The 18,417-nt window shown below is 42.5% G+C and overlaps 2 protein-coding genes and 1 long non-coding RNA gene across 9 annotated transcripts in view; 1 reads left to right on the plus strand and 2 right to left on the minus strand.

The window, feature by feature from the left end:
- Nucleotides 1-487, minus strand: part of COG5 (component of oligomeric golgi complex 5) — a 194,139-nt gene extending 193,652 nt beyond the window's left edge. Inside the window, exon 1 of the mRNA XM_030014841.2 lies at nt 343-487. Within this exon, the coding sequence (XP_029870701.1) occupies nt 343-403 (61 nt within the window). The 5' untranslated portion in view covers nt 404-487. The remainder of the gene's footprint in view (nt 1-342) is intronic.
- DUS4L (dihydrouridine synthase 4 like) lies at nt 472-13,360 on the plus strand. Of its 7 annotated transcripts, none has more exons than XM_030014850.2 (7): nt 472-533; nt 1,222-1,356; nt 1,608-1,729; nt 5,220-5,337; nt 6,810-6,932; nt 10,249-10,475; nt 12,057-13,360. In XM_030014850.2, exons 2-7 carry the CDS (start codon nt 1,247-1,249, stop codon nt 12,302-12,304), a joined length of 948 nt encoding a protein of 315 aa, XP_029870710.1. In that variant the 5' UTR covers nt 472-533; nt 1,222-1,246; the 3' UTR covers nt 12,305-13,360. The 7 variants fall into 7 exon arrangements, with proteins under 7 accessions (XP_029870710.1, XP_029870712.1, XP_029870715.1 ...); XM_030014852.2 differs by lacking the exon at nt 472-533 and adding an exon at nt 544-562; XM_030014849.2 differs by lacking the exon at nt 472-533 and adding an exon at nt 582-1,098.
- On the minus strand, nt 2,036-18,365 carry LOC115341589. Its single transcript, XR_005932450.1, has 5 exons — nt 18,114-18,365; nt 16,297-16,469; nt 11,931-12,218; nt 5,561-5,564; nt 2,036-2,046 (listed from the first exon to the last, which is right to left on the minus strand). It is a non-coding gene; the product is annotated as an uncharacterized LOC115341589 (long non-coding RNA).
- Between the last annotated feature and the right edge of the window lie 52 nt (nt 18,366-18,417).

The raw sequence follows: 18,417 nt of genomic DNA on the forward strand, positions 1-18,417 counted from the left end.
GGGAGGTCTCCTCCCCGAGGAGGGGGACGCTCCGCAGGCGCGGCAGCACTCCCCAGCGCCCGCCGCCCCTCCAACGCCGAAACTTTCCGTCGCTTGACAGCGCGGGGGTTCACCGCCTGCCTCGCCCCGTCCCCGAGCACCGCCGCCTCACCCGGCTCTGCCCGCCCGGCCCAACACCGCCCTCGCGAAGGACCCTCCGCTTCCTCAGGGCCGCCCGCGGACAGGACCCTCCGACGCGGTCCCGCCGGCGGCGGGGGGGGGGGGGCGCACAGCCAGGCGCCGCCGCCCGCCCGCCCGCGCCGCGCGGCCCCCCCTCACCCGCCGCCACCGTCCGCGCCTCACCGTCCGCCAGCAGCTCGGCAAGGGCCGGGGCCGCGGCTCCGCCTGCCCCCGCCTCCTCCATGCTGGCAGGTGCCGGGAGCCCGCGCGTCACTCCCGGGCGGCGGCGCGCGGCGATGATGGCGAAGGCGCGCGACAGAACGGGGCCGCCCAGCGAGCGCGCGGGAGGCGGCGGCGGGGCGCTCGCGCACGTGGTGAGCGCGGGGCCGGGCCGGGCGGAAGGGTGCGGGCAGCGAGCCGGGCGGGAGCCCTTAGCGCGGCCTGGCCGCAGGGGGGGGGCGGCGGCCAGGCGGCGGCGGCAGCCCGGGCGGGCTGCGGTGGCAGCCGGGCGGCGCTCCTCGGGCCCGCGCCTCCGGCACCCGGCAGGCACCGGCACGCGGGAGCGAGCTCAGGCCGGGGTGGTCGGGCCGCAGCCCCCGCCCTGCCGGGAGAGGCGGAGGGAGCTGGGCCTGTAGCGGGAGGACGAGGGACAGCGGGCCTGGGCTGAAGCAGGGGCGGCTCTGGCCCGACGTGAGGAAAACCTTTCTCCGTGAGGCCTGTGAGGGCAGGGCAGGGGCTGCCCTGAGCCCCCGGTCCGGCCTCGGAGCCGGCCCTGCGCGGAGGGCTGGGCTGGAGACCTCCCTTCCAGCCAGAACGACCCGTACTGCGAGGAATGAAAACTAGTACAACGGGGGTGTTACGAAGGACAGCGGGGCGCCCGGCGCAGGGCCGGCGTTCGTAGCTGGTGGCGGCGAAAGGCTTACTCCTGACGCTGTGCGAGTGAGGGGCTTCTTGCGGGATGCTTTACCAAAACGGCAGTCCGGTGTAAGGTCTAATGCTTTGCTGCGTGGCCTGTGAGAAATAGCTGAATTACTTACGCGCAAACGCTGCTTGTTTTTCCAGATGCTAAAAGGATCGTTAATTATTCATGATTGGTGACATCGTAGAAACTAAACGATGCCAACTAAAAGATCCCATGGATTTGTTTCATTCTGGGCAAGTTGTAAAAATATGTGCCCCTATGGTCCGCTACTCAAAGTAAGTAACTGTCACGTCAACTATGTTTTCAGTGTATTTTCTCTGAGGAAGTTTATCTTGACTGTAAGACCAGGGACGATTGCCTTTCTCTCCTTTAATTATTTAAGATGGCAGTAGACATGGGACATGTTTTATCTCATGATTATACTTGGACATCTCCACAGTATTACTGCACGTCAGAACAACATTTTAGAATAGCTAATCAGAAAAATGTCTTTCCTATTTATCTCTTGATTTTCATGTGTCTGCAGGTTGGCTTTCAGAACCTTGGTTAGGAAATACAGTTGCGATTTGTGTTACACACCAATGATAGTAGCAGCTGATTTTGTGAGATCTGCAAAAGCTAGAGACAGCGAATTCACAACAAACAAAGGTATTTTTTTTAAGAAACCATTGCCTTGTCAGAATGTTTTATGTGGTGATAAACCAAATTGGCCAAGTGAATAAAGTCTGTCACACAACTTGACATCCATTAACAATTTTGGTATACCATATCTGATTGATTGTAAAACTATAGAAATATTCTAGGTGAGAGTAAGCACATTCCAGTGATAGTGTGTCAAACAAAATAGTGGAAAACCTTGTCTCCACCTGAAATCAGGGCCTCCAAACCACTTTAGATGTGTGGCGGGTTGACCACACATAGTTGGCCAGTGGCTATGCACCCACACAGCTGCTCACTCATCCCTCCTCCACCCTCCCAACAGCACAGGAAGAGAACAGGAAGAGCAAAAGCAAGAAAAGCTCATGGGTCAAGATAAAGACAGCTTAATAAGCGAAGGAAAGAAGGAGAAAAAAAACAAGTGATGTAAAGGCAATCACTTCCCACCTCACACCAGCAGACCAGTGCCCAGCCAGTTGCCAAGCAATGGCCACCCCAGAACACAATTTCCATGTCCCAACCTACTTTCTTCTTCCCCTACCACCCCAGTTTCATTGCTAATGTTGATGTTATACGGTATGGAATATTTCTTGGGCTAATTTGCGTCAGCTGTCCCAGCTGCGTCCACTCCCAATTTCTTCCCCACCCCAATCTATTGGCTGGGGGCAGGGGGAGGCAGAGTGAGAAAAGAAAGTTTTGACACTGTGCAAGTACTGTGCAAAAATAGCCAAAACACTGGTGCCTTATCAACACTGTTTTTGTCACAAAATCCAAAATACAGCACCTTACAGGCTGCTATAAATAAACTTTAAATAAATTTAAAATTTAACTCCATCCCAGCCAGACCCAGTACGAGATGGTACTAGGATTCTTTTCCCAGCAATTGCTGCTTTTTGTGTGTTTCAGAGAAAAACACTTAACTCATTGCTGGGAAAAATTTTCTGGTCTCTAGCAAAAATAAGAGGGTTGCTAAAGGTGAAAAAATTAATAGACCAGACATTGATACAGTGGATACAGCAGGGTTTCAAATTAGCTGGAGTGGGAAGTGGAAGGGGCTGTTGGTGGACTACTTGAGATATCGAGAGGGTGATAAAAAGGAGCAAGAAGGCAAGAAGAGACCAGGAGGTTGAAGCATGGCTAGGGTTGATGGGGAGAAGCAAGGCTTCAGGCATGGTACAGAAACATAACCAGAACACATACAAAAAGAAGAAGTATAAGGAGTTGTGCAGAGTCCTGGCTGTAAAGCAAAAGAGAAAAGTGGTATGAAATACGTGGGAAGAGGTGACAATAATGATGCAGATCTGCTGGCATGAAGTGGCTGCAGTAGAAGAGTGTAACAAGGAACATGCATAGGCTGCAACTGGAGGAACGAAGAGAGCGCTGTGAACGTGCTAGTAAGATCAGCGTTGTAGGATCCATGAAGTGTGATGATTTAATCTATTCAGACCACTGAACTGGTGGTTTCATAAGTGTATATATAGTATCAGGGGAAGTATATTTCATTATTTTAGCACTGGCTGTCTATTATGCTGCATTATTCAAATAGAACAGAGCAGTTACAGAGAAAAGTCACATTGGGAAGCACAGGTAGACTCTCTTATTAGTGGAATTCAACTTTAAAAAAGCATGAATAATTCTTTGTATGTAAAAATAAATGAGTAAGAACATAACTGACAATATATATGGCTCAAAGGTCCACAGAACCACTAGTTTGTTCCCTTTCAACTTATTTAGACTTCTGATCTACACAATGTCCTGTGGCATTGAAGTTCCACAGGTCAGATATGTAGTATATTCTGGGAGGTGCAGGGATGGGGAAAGAGGAAATTTTCTTTGCTGTAACTTTGCTGCCTGATAACAAGATGTACAAAATGAAATGTTCTAGTGTTGTAAACAACATCTTTTCCCTATTCACGTCTTTCATACTGGCCTTACTTTTATAGGCCTCTAAAACATTCTGCCACAGACAGCTTTGCCAAGATTATAGTATTTACATTATTAGCATTTATGCTTTTAACAAGTAGCTCCACAACAGGTCGTGAAATTTTACTGTGGTTTTATGTTTAACTTCCTGGCTGTTTGGGGATTTTGTCTTCTAATTAGCGGAGTAGGTTTGGAGCCTACAATTGCAATTTCTGTTTTCCATTTTCTTTGGCATTGACATTTCTTTGTTATTTATTTCTAAAATAGAGATAGATGTTCTTTGTGGCTGCTGCTAAAAAGTTTAATATGGCAAGACTCAGTATTTTTATTACTTAACGCTCAACCAAAAATTAGGAGTGTGGGATTATTCTGAAGTGTTAGCTGCAGTAATATAAATCTCTTCAGCTAGAGCACTGTCTTAAATGGACACTATTTGGAAAATACGCAAGGGATTTTTTTTGCTTGCTGGATTTTTAGGTAACCTCTAGAAGCGTCTCAACTTGATTGAGAGGGTACTGCTGCCCTCTCTGACTTAAGCTCCAGTACTTCAAGAACTACTTATTTTCCACTAAAATAGAAAAATCTTCAGAAGCACTTGTGGTCGTGGTCTTTTCAGTACCAGAAGTGCACTTGCTTTGTGCATTTGTTGGATCATCTCTTTCCATCAGTGCTCAGATATCCCCCTTCCTCTTAACTGCAGCAATTGTTTATATGGAAAGTGAGTGCTAAGACTGAGGTATTTTTAGATGCCTTTAATGTAATGCAGTAGCTGTAAAAGAGGAGGGCATGTTCCAAATGACCATCTGGCTCTCTGCAGGGGCTTAGTAAATCACAAGTAGTTCAGCAGACCCAAGTTGAGGAGCACTGACACTTTGGTTTCCCACTTGAGACAAAGCTGCTAAAGCTGCCTCTGCCCATGTGTTCTCATTCCAACTCTGCATATTGCACTGTTGATAAAAACCAGCCATGTTAGCACAGAAGAGGAAAAAGATGGGCTGGGATAAGGAAGGGCAATGCTTGTGGGTTGTTAAGCTCCTTTCTGAAGGGTTGGTTCCGTAAGCAATTTTCCCACCTGGCAAGACAGACAGCCGTGTCAGCACAGCAAAGGGACAGCATACAGACAAGAAGGGGCAGGCTAGGAGGGGAAGCATGAAGGCTGCTGAGAAATAGAGAATACTTAGTTTCATATATCATCTTTGTGAAGGATAAGCATCTGACCAATTTCAGTCCGAAAAAGTGTATGTCAAGCCAGCAACCACCTAGGACACATATGAATGTCTGAATTCCCATCTCTCTTGGTAGACGTACTTATTTAGTAACCACTGGTCAGCTACCTTTACACGTGATCTAGGGCTTGCAGAATCACAAAATATTTGAGTTTGGAAGGACCCCTGTAGGTCATGTTATCTAGCCCCCCTGCTCAAGCAGCGTCACCTAGAGCCATTTGCCCAGGACCATGGCTAGACAGCTTTTCAATATATGAAAAACATTCAAAATTTAGAATTTCTTCTTTTTATATGCTGGGTTTTTTTAAATCTCTGTCTTTTTATTGGAGTAGGTGATCATCCATTGATTGTTCAATTTGCTGCTAAAGAAGCACAGGTTTTGTGTGACGCTGCCCGTATCGTCAGTCCTTTTGCAGATGGCATAGACCTAAACTGTGGCTGTCCTCAGAGGTAAAGTTTTGAAAAAGCTGGTGAAATAATGATGAAATAGTTTGGAATAAAGAATGCTGGTCTTCATTTTCATAGTAATTTCTGTCTTAACTTAAAAATAGACTTCAAGAGAGAAACAGCTTTTTAACCTGTCAGAAATGTCTGTGTGGCAAGACACTGTTCTGAATGCTCTGAGATGCCTGTCACCATGGTGAAACTGGGAAAACCAGGTGTATTTGCCAACTTGCCTTTTTTCCTGAGATATTGAGTGTTGGCTCAGAAGTGAAGTGTCCATCCCTTCTCAACAGCTGTTAAATATGCATTACCAAAAAGAGCTTGCTGCAAATACTTTGGAGAGTGTTTTGAGAAATGATGTGGCAATTCCCAAAATAAAGAGGCAAGTCCCTGATGTCTGAGGCTTCTGCAAGTGAAGGGTAGTCTTTAAAATATAATTATACAGATTATATTAATCAGGAAGTGCTGAGAAGAATTTCTTCCATCTTTTATTAGGTTTATAAGTACAGTGAATTAGTGATCTACTTCTCACTTAAATTGATAAAGATTTTGTCTTGACAGTGACACAGAGTAGTAATGCACAAATGAAGATTCTTGCTAACTGGTTCAATTGAGAGCTGTTTACTACATGCTTGTCAGGCAGTCTGTTTCTAAGTGAAGATCTCAGAAATAAATGTAGGAAAGCAAAAGAAAATATTAAGGTGCAAATACTTAATTTATCTATTCTAATTAGGTTGTCTTGACTTAAAATATAGTATTTGAGAAAACTCTTTTCTGGAGAGATCTGAGACTTCAGAATGGAAGTGTGGTTTTTTTTCTAAGCTAACTACAGTTAAGTATGCCAAAGTGTGAGTTCCTTTTAGGCGAAAAATATATGCTTACATTTGAATTCTTTGTTTCTTGTGCATGCTGGTTTCAAAACAACAAAACTTTGTGCATTTAATCTGCCTTTATAAGAAAAATTATTTAAGACAAAATCTGCTGCTCTTAAGTGGAAGCAAAGTTTATTTCCTGCCAATCAAAATAAAGTGTTTTGCAGTTGAGGGAAAACAGAATATTACTGAAATCATATCCTTACTTGCACTTCAAAAATCTTCCTTTTCAATCCAAAGTAATCTTCTGTTTAGAAAAAATCATAGATCCAATGGAAGGAGAAACATCAAATTATTTATTTTACATATGATCTAAACCATTGTTGATTAAATGTTAATGTATCTTCCTTGTGAGTCCATTTTGTGGACAGAAAATTGAACTGGAAGAGATAGTAACTCATCCAAAGTTCTAACAGCACAATGGAGACAACCAGGATCTAAAAGTTGGTGTGAAACTGCAAACAAATCGTCAATCTACAGCCAGTACTATCTCTGTTTACTCAACCACACATTCTAAAGGTCGTAAGGAAAGAAACTGCTGTATTTGACTGAAATTGATCTGCATTTTTTCAAATGTAGAATACAAACATTCTTTTTCTTTTAAAGATGGGCGATGGCAGAAGGTTATGGTGCTTGCTTAATAAATAAACCAGAACTAGTTCGAGATATGGTGAGACATGTACGGAATCAGATCGACAACCCTAGATTTTCAGTATCTATTAAAATAAGGTAGGTCTAACTTAAGTGCTGTTTGTGGTACATGGAAGAACCCTTTTAATGTTAGCGTAGTAGTTACACTATACTTTCATGTATGTATGTCCTGGTCTTGGCTGAGATAGAGTTAATTTTCTTTCTAGTAGCTGGTATAGTGTTATGTCTTGGATTCAGTATGAGAAGAATGTTGATAACACACTGATGTTTTCAGTTGTTGCTAAGTAGTGTTTATATTAAGTCAAGGATTTTTCAGCTTCTCATGCCCAGCCAGCAAGAAGGCTGGAGGGGCACAAGAAGCTGGGAGGGGACACAGCCAGGACAGCTGACCCAAACTGGCCAAAGGGGTATTCCATACCATGTGATGTCATGCCCAGTATATAAACTGGGGGGAGTTGGGTGGCGCAGGGGGGAGGGGATCGCTGCTCGGGAACTGACTGGGCATCGGTTGGTGAGTGGTGAGCAATTGCATTGTGCATCACTTGTTTTGTATATTCCAATTCTTTTATTATTATTATTATTGTCATATTATTATTATTATTTTATTCCTTTCTGACCTATTAACTGTCTTTACGTCAACTCAAGAGTTTTACTTTTTTTCTGATTCTCTGCCCCATCCCACTGGGTGGGAGGGAAGTCAGTGTGTGGCTGCATGGTGCTTAGTTGCTGGCTGGGGTTAAACCACAACAGTCCATTTTGGCGCCCAACGTGGGACACGAAGGGTTGAGATAACAATGGATCTGACCAGAGCGTATTAAAACAAATTTGATACAAGCATTCATTATATTAGTTTAATAGTCGCTGGTCACAATGTCGATTTATGAGCTCTTAGAGTTGTGGCACTCATTTTTAGAGTTCTGTTATGAATCACCTCACTTGCTGTATGTAGTCCCTGTGCTGCTGCTTATCATCTGTGGGAGGTGGATTAAGGTTTTCGCTTAGATGTATTGTGTAATACTGGCTTATGGTACGATAAAATTATCAGTCCTGGGACTCATCTGGTATTTGTACTCAGCATTGTCGTCACCTCTATATTTTGGGAGCCATCTGTGAGAAACTTAATAATTACACCCTTTACCTTTCCTCCTCGGAGAGCCAATCTATGGGCAAGACACCTTTCTTCCCCTTTCCCTTCTCCTCCAGTCTAATTACAATAGCATTTGAGACTTTTGAAAGATTTCAATACACTTAGGATGTTGAAACCAGCATGGTCCGCTTGCTAGGAACTAGCATGTTCCTGAATGCTGTTCAGGTCTTGTTTAGGGTTAAACAACTATTTAAGAATATCACCCAGAGATCTTCCCTGAGGCTGGATAATTATGAGCGGCAGGGTGTGTGGGATAGTATAGGCAAGTACCTAGGACAGTGGGCACTCCATTGTTCTGGAACTTTACTCCTGAGCAAGTGCAGGATCCTGAAAAACTAGTAAAATATTTGGAAAAAGTATGATGTCACCCTGGAAATTACAGAGGGACACAAATCACTGCAACATGCTGGGGCCTAGTGCATGCCTGTCAAGCCCTGTTCAACACCACTCGCTACCCTCAAGGGGAAGAGAAGGTCTCTGGATCTAACAACAAGGTGACAGGCACCGCGGCCCCTCCAGCCCTGGCGACAGGCACTGCAGCTGAACCAGTGAACGAACCCGTACCAGTTTCAGTTGCCCCCATACAGAAGAAATATACAAAAAAAATCAGTTCACTTAGCAAAGGATGAAGATGAGCCAGGGTCATCACTAGAACAGGAGGAAGAGGCAGAACCAGAGGTAATCACCCGATCCCTATCCCTGAGTGAGCTGCGAGATACACGAAAAGATTTCAGCCATCCAGATGAGCACATTATCACCTCCCTGCTCCCATGCTGGGACAATGGGGCTAGTAGCCTGGAATTAGAAGGTAGGGAAGCCAAGCAGCTGGGATCGCTTTCCAGGGAAGGTGGCATTGACAAGGCAATTGGAAAAGGGACACAACCCCTCAGTCTCTGGATGCGACTCCTGTCAAGCATGAAGGAAAGGTACCCCTTCAAGGAAGATGTTATATGTCAACCAGACAAATGGACCACCATGGAGAGAGGTATCCAATATCTGAGGGAATTAGCTGTGCTAGAGATGATTTATTATGACCCGGACGACACACAATTACCCAAAGATCCAGACAAAGTCCAGTGCGCATGACACATGTGGCAGAAGTTTGTACAGAGCACACCATCATCGTATGCCAGCCCACTGGCAATACTGACCTGGAAGGACGAAGAGGCACCAATGGCGGATGAAATGGTTTGCCAACTCCAGCAATACAAAGAAAATCTCTCTTCCTCCCTACAAGCCTGCATCTCAGCTGTGGAGAAGCTGTGTCAGGTTTTCCAGTAATTCAAAGAGGGTATGTCCTACTCCCCACCTGTATGGACCAGTATCTCAGCTATTAGGGGTAAGCATTTCTCTGCCCGAGAGAGAATATAGAACGTACACACCACAGGGTGCTCTGTGGTTTATTCTGTTAATTTAATATTACATATTATAATAATTTCCTTATACATGAAGACTGCTGAGATTTTTTGACTCCAAATGGTGAAAGAGTACCTGGGGCAAGTAATCTCAAATTTAGATAGTAGAACCAGCACAGCCTTTGACTACTTACCCAAATAAAATACTGGATGCTAGAGTTTTCTTGCAATCCAAACGACATGAAAGTACAAGTTATAAGGTCTAGGGTTCCATAAAAGAAAAGCAATGCATAGTTTGTATCATCACAAGGATTTACATTGGGAGGCCAGAGTCACAACTGCGGTTGTCTATAAAGGGAAGGGTAACAAAACTGGGAACTCGTCCCCACAGCTGCTGTAAGGAACACATCCTGCTTCCCTTCATCACTTTCTAAACTTCCGTAATCTGTTGCTTTGCATTGCTTTGTACCACTTCATCCGCTATTTATCCACACATCTATGTGGCTTCTGCATATTTGTCAGTTTAGTTTCAACTAGTCACCAGTCCTTCAGGAAAGGGGAACTATTACAAATCAGATTTTTTTCCACAAAATATGCAAAATAATGATGTTTATTTTAGAATCTTTTGGGCACCCTTGCTCAATCTCTGTAAAATTTACCATGTATATTTCAGAGATGCAATATAATTGGGAAATGCTAAATTAAATAGTGGTTTTAACACATTAAACTCATAAGTCTTTATTAAAAAAAAAACCTTCTTTATCTTCCAACAGTAATATTTTCTTTATACTGTTATTTATACAAAACTGTGGTAACCCCTCCGTAAGGAGGGGAGCTTTTTATACAGTTGAGGTAATTTACTATCTAATGTTTTCATTCTTTGGAATTTTAGGATCCATGAGGACTTAAAAAGAACAGTTGACCTTTGTCAAAAAGCTGAAGCAACTGGAGTTTCATGGATTACAGTACACGGGAGAAGTGTAGAAGAAAGACATCAGCCTGTACATTATGATGCAATTAAAATAATTAAACAAAGCATGTCTATACCTATTGTGGCTAATGGAGACATTAAAACTTTAAAAGATGCTGAAAATGTTCATCACTTGACAGGAGCAGATGGTAAGATTAAACATCCTATTTTCTAAGTAAACTTAAAAATCAGATTTCAAAGTATTTATTTTGGCTGTAAGTAGGACATGATTTGAGTGCTTTTCACTCTTTGAGGAGACAAATGAAAGAGGATGTTTTAGATGCCTTATAAACTCAGAATCACTTGTAATCATCAGAGCACTAGAGCACTGTTATTCAAAGCCATAAATAATGATTTCCGAGGGAAATTACAAAAGCTCTTTGCTTAATTATGCTATCTCATCACTCAGTAGTGGAGTTCAGGGGGACCTTCAGACATTCATTCTGTCTCTATGAAGCTGATCGTCTTTAAAGAACTGTAAGCTTCCACTTGGAAATCTCTACTTCCTACACATAGGAGCAGATTTCTTATTATAAGAATATGGTGGAAAAAGGAAATATTGTTAAGCCAGATACTTAACAGTTAAGATGGTTAGCTTCAAGGACACAGTGAGGCATTGCACTCTCAGATCTGTATGTATTTACCTTGTCTTATACTTCAACGGTAAAATTTTGGGATAAAGGATTGCCCTGCAGTTATTTAGTCATGATAGATTCCTGCAACTGTCTATGGTTTCAAGACAATATGGAAATTCAGTATATATTTTGAAGAGGTAATCTGTATCTACACGCTTTGGATCTTACAGCTGGAGAATAACAAGACAGAGAACAGTAGCTAGTGTCATAAGGAAAAGTTCATGTGGCAGATTTCTTTTGATACTATTGATGTTTAATAGCAACAACAAAAACTAGTTGAACCAAACTGCCATGCTGCTACAGTGACTTCCCCCCCAAATACAAAGCAGGAAGGAAATATATAACAGAAAAGAATGTTCTTATAGCCCAGCTGACCATCTTCAGTAGCAAAAATATAAAGCATCACTTTTTTTCTGTCATGTACAATAGCGAAAGAAATTTGTCATATTTGATCATCCTACTTTTTAAGAAAAGACTAAGTGCGATAGATTATATGTTGACAGTGCAGGAAAACAGAATCCCTTAATTGCAGAAAAATTACAATAGAACTTCTGTGGGTTTATCTGACAATTTGGGATCATAGTTGGAAATACACTGGCTTGTTCAGAAATATTTACTGCAGACCAAGAGCCTTGAGATTTATATATTTGATACATTGAGCCCTTACTGGAAGAAAGATTCTAGGTCAGTGAATCAGCTGAGTTGCACTAAAAATGACTAAATTTAGCATATTGCTACTCTTGTGTCTTTCCATCATAATTTTATGTTAAAAAGACAGGCTTGTATGTGTAGCAAACCAAAATACTATTGAATTGCAGTTTAAAAAGTAGTGAAGAAAGGCTTCTGTGTCCTGTGTTTCATTTGAAAATTTCTGGAAGGATACGTCATCAAGTAGAATGTGTTGACAGGTGTTGTAAGTAGTCTGAGGTTTGGATTGTTAAATGGATTTCTCTGGTATAGCTATAATACTCTTCCCATTACTTGTCTGTAAGCTTTGGGTGGTTGTCCTGAGGGGTGCTCTACAAAACCTACAGGAAGATTTAATGTAGAATTTAAACTATAATGTAACTTACTGCTTGAATTTCCAATTTGAAGGTATAATGGTGGCTAGAGGACTCTTAGCAAATCCGGCTATGTTTGCAGGATATGAAGAGACACCTTTGAAGTGCATCCAGGACTGGGTTGACATTGCTCTTGAGCATGGAACTCCTTTTACATGTTTTCACCATCACTTAATGTACATGATGGAACGGATAACTTCAAAACAAGAAAAGAAAGTTTTTAATGTTTTATCAAGTACCTCAGCAGTACTAGATTATCTGAATGACCATTACGGTGTGTGATAACTGAAAGTATTTTAGTTCTGTGTAAACCTGTATTTTGCAATTGTCGATACATTGTTAAAGTTTTAATTGGGTTCCTACTTTTTAGTCACATTCATATATTGTGTAAGTATTTTCAACACAGCATAACATTATGAACAGGGTGATACTTTATATTTTTAGTATTTTTATGTCAGCATTTTTCACTCCAGAAAATATTCCAGATTCCAAAAACATGGAATTCAATTTATTTTTTCACCAGACAATTGCTTACAGCAATATGTTTGCAAAACTAAGGCCTTTCTTAACGTGAAACCTCCTAAAATCAGAAGGACTAGTTGTAAATAATACCAAGAATTTCAGACCAAAAGAATACAAAGGGAGCAATTATGGAAGTTTTTGCTTTAACTGACATAAGCTGTACTTTTAAATTTGAGTAGATTTTTCAAGCTTAAAGACTGTGAGGCCTTGAAGTCCAGCATAGTAGCCTCTTCTAAATGAGATGTTCCTTTTACAGACTCAAACTTTCTAAACTTACAACCTGGAATAGATAAGTGATGACGGAAAGAAGGAAAGAGTAAAATGAAGAGGTAGTTTAAACTAAGTACAAACTTAGCTGAATCTAAAATACAAGACTTGAAAGTTCAATCTAACTACATTCAGTTTTGTTTATCTACTGTATAATAATTATACAAAAGATTAAATCCCTGTCATCTCCCAAAACAGAACTTTATAGGTCAAAGAAAAGCTGACAGATTGTCTCAGTGGGGCTCTTGCAGTCCTTTCTGCCTGCTGGCATGTTGCTTATCGAAGCACAACAGACACTTGGCTTTGAATGTTTGTATAGGAGGGAAATAGTGAAAATTAGAACAAGATAATAACATTACACACCAGCTGCATTTGTTCTGCAAGGGAAATTTCACAAATCTGCAGTACAATTATTTGTAATCAAATAATTTGTTTTCTTTATATGTTTACACAGAAATTCATACCAGAAATTGCTTAGTTTTCTGACTCTGATACTTGTATGAATATACAAGTGAATAGTTCTAAATTTTCTAAATAAATTAATTTGTATACAGTTGTACTTTTTTTATTACAGTATAAACCATGAAAACCTGGGGGAGGGGAGGTTGCTTTTGATGCTACTCCCCAAATCTTTCAATCATTTAGATATCTAAAATCTCACAGTTTTTTTAATGCAATGGCATAAAACACTTGTTCATTTTTCATAGTGAATATGTCTGATTTAGGCATACAAACAAAAGTTTGAAAGGCATGACATGAGTCATCAAGTCTAGTTCACTATTTAAGACAGCAAAGTTATGTAACTCTTCTGATATGGTCACCTTCCTGATGTGTTAACAAATGGAAAACTACAGACATGCTTTGCTATCCTAGGCTAATTGAGACAATCTCTACAACCTTTTTTGGTGGGATAGGTTCTCTATTCCTTCAGACAATTGACTCTTCTGGATTGTAACATTTTCTTGACATTGGATGAGCACAATTATGTATAGCATTCCAGGTAAAACCCCAGCAATGTCTTCTGCAGTTAATACTTCTCTTTCTAATGCCTTACTTATCCTCAACTAATATTCACCATGTAATTTATGAGCTCCCAGTTCTACAGCAAAAGTTCTTACTTCCCAACTGCATGACATTGTATTTTGTACTGCTGAATTTAAAAAGTCTCAAGCTCATCCAACTACAGTGCAATACTCAGTTCTCCTTAGTTCTGAAAATGCCTCCAGCCTTCTGCATCAAAATTAAAAAGTAAAACTATACAACTGAATTGTAGAAGAAAAAGATTCCTGAAAGTATTAACCAAGCCCTGTGTTAGCATTTTCTTAAGGTTTTTATGATTTGGCAAGCAACTGTTGTTTGCTGTGAACTGTCCCATAAGCGACAAGGAGCGGAGAAGAAAGAGTTATTTATTATAATCAAATAACACAAATGCAAGGTGCTTTTGGGGTTTTTTTCTGGTAATAGTGGGGAAATTGAATTTTAGAGAACTTGAAATACCTTGACCTATTTAGGAACTGAATACTTGGTGATTTTGAAGGCAGCAGTTGTTGTGCCTGTGTGAGATCAATCATAGAGATTTCTGCCTGAAGTACAAGACCTAGGCTGCTGTTAATATTGCTAGTAATTAAGGAGTGCTTGATCTGGCCAATTACGCATCATAAAAGTCAATGGAAGTTTATCATCCCTTTTTGAGGGTGAAATGAATTGTACGCCTTCTTCCCTTGTGAATTTTGTATTCATCTGAATGCACTTCACTGTGTTGGCATAGAATAAACTGCAAAATTAGAGTCATAAAGCCATACTCTGAACAGCCATACTGTTCAAATATACATCGATTGCTAAAGATGGGAGTTACTTAACTCTCAGTGTTGTTTTAGAATATGGTCATATTTCTCATTACAAGCCATCTGAATATGGGAAAATACTCATCTGCAGTTTAAAGCCACTGTCATGTCCCAATTTCTCAGGACAGTGACTCAGGTTTGCTGATTCCCAGGTCAGGATCAAGGTGAAACAACACCAGGGATCCTTTAACTCACAAAACTCACCTTTTATTTGCTCACAAGAATAGGCATGCTCACTACAAAAATTGGTATGCTCACAACAAAAATTGGCATGAAATGATGTCAGTAAACTGTGTAACCTGTGCTAACCATGCATCACCAAACATATACTACAGGCCTTGCTTATCTGGCGATCAGTTCAGGGAAGACCATAAGGCGAGCCCTCCCGTTGAGTCAGGAGGTTCAGAGCAGACCCCCTTGCTTTCTAGACTCCTTCTCAGAGAGGAGCTTGGGGGCGGCTGGATCCACTCCTTGTCCCAGACTTGGTCACGGGTTTATGTCTAAAGGGATGAGGTGTAGGGATTATGGAAAAGGGAAAGAGAGAGAAAGAGCAAGATTTCACCGGTCCTGGGTCCAGCGTTGGTTCAGTCAGCTGAGGGGTCTGATTCCGGTGGGCTTGCGCACCCAGGGCTTCAGTTTGTGTCCTTTTATCATCCCTGCCCCTCGTTCGGGGGGGCATTAGGCTAATTAGGTGTCGTGAGCGGTTTGTGAGCCTTTGGGCTTGGGGGTCATCTGGGGAGTAACTTCCCCTTCCCTGCATGGTGAGCCGTCCTGTTCAGCACATCAAAACCGGGAGCTGCGCACCCTCCGGCCCACCCTCCCCTCCTGTTGCTGAGGGGCGCTGATCAGCTTCTTCTCACCTGGGGTTCCTTGCTAGGCAGAGTTAGTCGTTAAGCAGAACTTGCCCCACCACAATGTTTGAGACATTAACTCTTTCAGTCTCTCACAGCCACTAGATATATTCCTTCCCTGTGTACGTTACTTGTAACATCACCAAGTACGCAGTCCTTCTATTTTCTAATTTTCAAATTTTTAAAAGTTATTCTGCAAGTAACGTAAGATACAAAGCTTTGTTTCCTATTTTAGGTCCTTTGCCTCCTGTAACTGATGCAGCTCTTTATGTTAAGCCACCCTGCACAACAACGCCATATTCTCATAATACCTTTACTTTCTTGCAACTTTTACCCTGCGACAGTAACCCCAGCTCGCTCAAGCAGCCTGTACAATCCCATTTTCTCTATTCCCTACTGTTATGTTGTTCCTTAGGACTCTTCTCTATCTTGGGTTGATGGTTGGGCAAATTCAGTGTGTGATGATGAGATAGCTGTCATACAAGCCAAACTAGAATGGAACAAGATTGAACTTTTTCTTTCAGCAGAGAATTAGTCGGATTTCTGTCTTCTAACCAGCTGCTAATACACAGGCATTTCATATTTCAATTTCTGAATACTTTGTCACCTTACTGGTGGGAGAGGAAGGTATTTCTTTTAACTGTAATGTTTTAAGGTTCATGAGGTTTTTTCCTAAAGCAGCCAGCCATTATATATATTGTATGGTGTCGTATTTATCACACTGTGGTTCACTATAAGATAGGTAGCCTTAGATCAACAACACAGACTTCTACAGCTTCAGTTAGAATACCTTCCAGGAGTGGCAGAGTGCACTCAACAGAAGGGAGGTCTCACAGATGTTTGCAGGAGGCTTCTCTCTGTTCCTCAGATCTCATTTCGGGTTGGTGGGGAACACGCATCAGCTGCAGTGGAAGTGCACAGCAGTCATGGCCGAGTGAATCGTTCTGAGATCTTACAAAGCCGCTGAAGTGAAAAAGCAGCCTCAGAGTCTCTGGCAGTGGGGCTGTGCAAATATAGTCCTGTTGGTATGAGGCTAGGTTACTGGGAGAGCAGCTTACAGTGCTAGTAAGAGGTGAGTAAGCAGCTCAGAAATGGAAACTGCTCTGGAATTAAAGGAGAGAAAGTCTTTAATAACATTTTAACAGCTTCAATAAAGTATAATGGCTGTAGGCCAACAGATAAAATGTAATAACAAGGACATACTAAGATGTTATATTTTGTCTGTGCTTCTGAAAAAATATGTTTATGAAAACATGTTAGAAATACTTCTTAAAACCCAGGCTGTTTCCACTGTGTAGACTGGATTGAAATAGCTTGTTGTATCGCCTTCCAATATTTGTTATGCATAAACAATTATTTGGGATGTAACCTTTCATCCAGACATTGGCAGCAGCTAGGAGAATGTTAACACACTGGCTCCATCCCCAGGCCACAGACCTGGGAAATTTTAAGTGTAAACAATTTCAGATTGTGAGCAGCTGCAAACAGCTCCGCTCAAAACTGCTTATGCAAGAACTTCCTACCCCGTGTCAGTTCCAATGGATTAGAGTAACAAAGAACTACTATTTGCAGCATTTAATCTGTCTCATTTTGATGGAAATTAATTGGAACAGAATTCCTGAAAGCAGGTAGTTGTGTCAAGAGGGCTGGTGATGCCCAGCTAGACAAGGTAACCCGCTTCGATGAGCAGCACCTGGGGATCTGCTAAGGCTGCAGGTAAGTCAATAAGCTGCTAAGTGGGCCCTGGCCTGAGCTAACTGAACAGGGTGCAGAAAACTCCTGGGTATGACGTGAGATTGCTGAACATGACATGCAACAGTGTGAGAAGCTGGTAAAAGCTGCAGGTAGTGCTGGGAGGGATGGCTGGATTTCACCAGTGGTTAAGGGGGAGTTAGGTGAAAAACTGAACTATACAGATAACTGGAGAGTCGTTTTGAGGGTCCTTTCGGAACTAGAAACTTGCAGGGCCAAGAGTACCCAATAACTGTATCACTACCTCAGTAACACCACGTAAGGCCAAGACTGCCCAAGTAACGGTATCAGAAACGCTGGATGTGGGTACAGATACAGCAGAACTCGGAACAACAGGGAAAAGTGATTAGGGGAGGGTTATGCCACGGCAAAGGAGGAGAGTTACAAGGGTGGCGACAGAGGTGGTCAAGAATTCGGAAAATGGGTACCTAAGTATGGAAATAACGTGCTCGTAGCCTCGCTGTGCTGATAAAAAGTACCACACAGGACAATAGGATAGAACTGGATTTTCTGAAGGAATATTGGTTTATTCATGAAGTCCAAACAGGCCTGTTTGACAGTGTTTGAGACTGTTGTTTTGTTGTTATTTGTGGCATCTTTATGAATACTGGGCCTGTTTTCCTTGAGAAAACAGATTTACAGGATGTTAATACACTAAGGTAGTGTAACGCATGGCGAGGGACAGACAGACAGGCACAGTATTTTAAATGAACTTCAGAAACTAATGAGCATGCTAGAGAGCACAGCTGAAGTCCCCAATCGAATAAGCTCGAGTCATGGAGCGGTGGGACCATCACAGCAAGATCCCGCAGCAGAAGGCTTACAACCATTCCCTAAATGTGAAAAGATACCAACCTTGACCTTTCTCAACGTGTAGATCCCTGCATTTCCCAACAGGGGTGTGGTCCCTTGGTAAATTCACGCCTACCGTCAGACTCGGCTTTCCAGCTGCCCCACGCAAACGCCTCAGCAAGTCGTTATTCCATCCCTCCCCCCGGGCCCTCAGCCAGAGCCCGGGAAACCGGGCCGGCAGCCAAAGGCGGCCTCCGGGCTAAGGGGAGAGGGCGGCGGGGAGCCTCCAGCTCCACCGGGGTGGGACTAGAGGGGACTCTCCCCTCCCCTCCGCTCGGGCCTGCCCGCACCTTTCCCCAGCTGGGAC

This window comes from Aquila chrysaetos, chromosome 5 (genome assembly GCF_900496995.4).
Source record: "Aquila chrysaetos chrysaetos chromosome 5, bAquChr1.4, whole genome shotgun sequence".
Classification (NCBI taxonomy): domain Eukaryota; kingdom Metazoa; phylum Chordata; class Aves; order Accipitriformes; family Accipitridae; genus Aquila; species Aquila chrysaetos.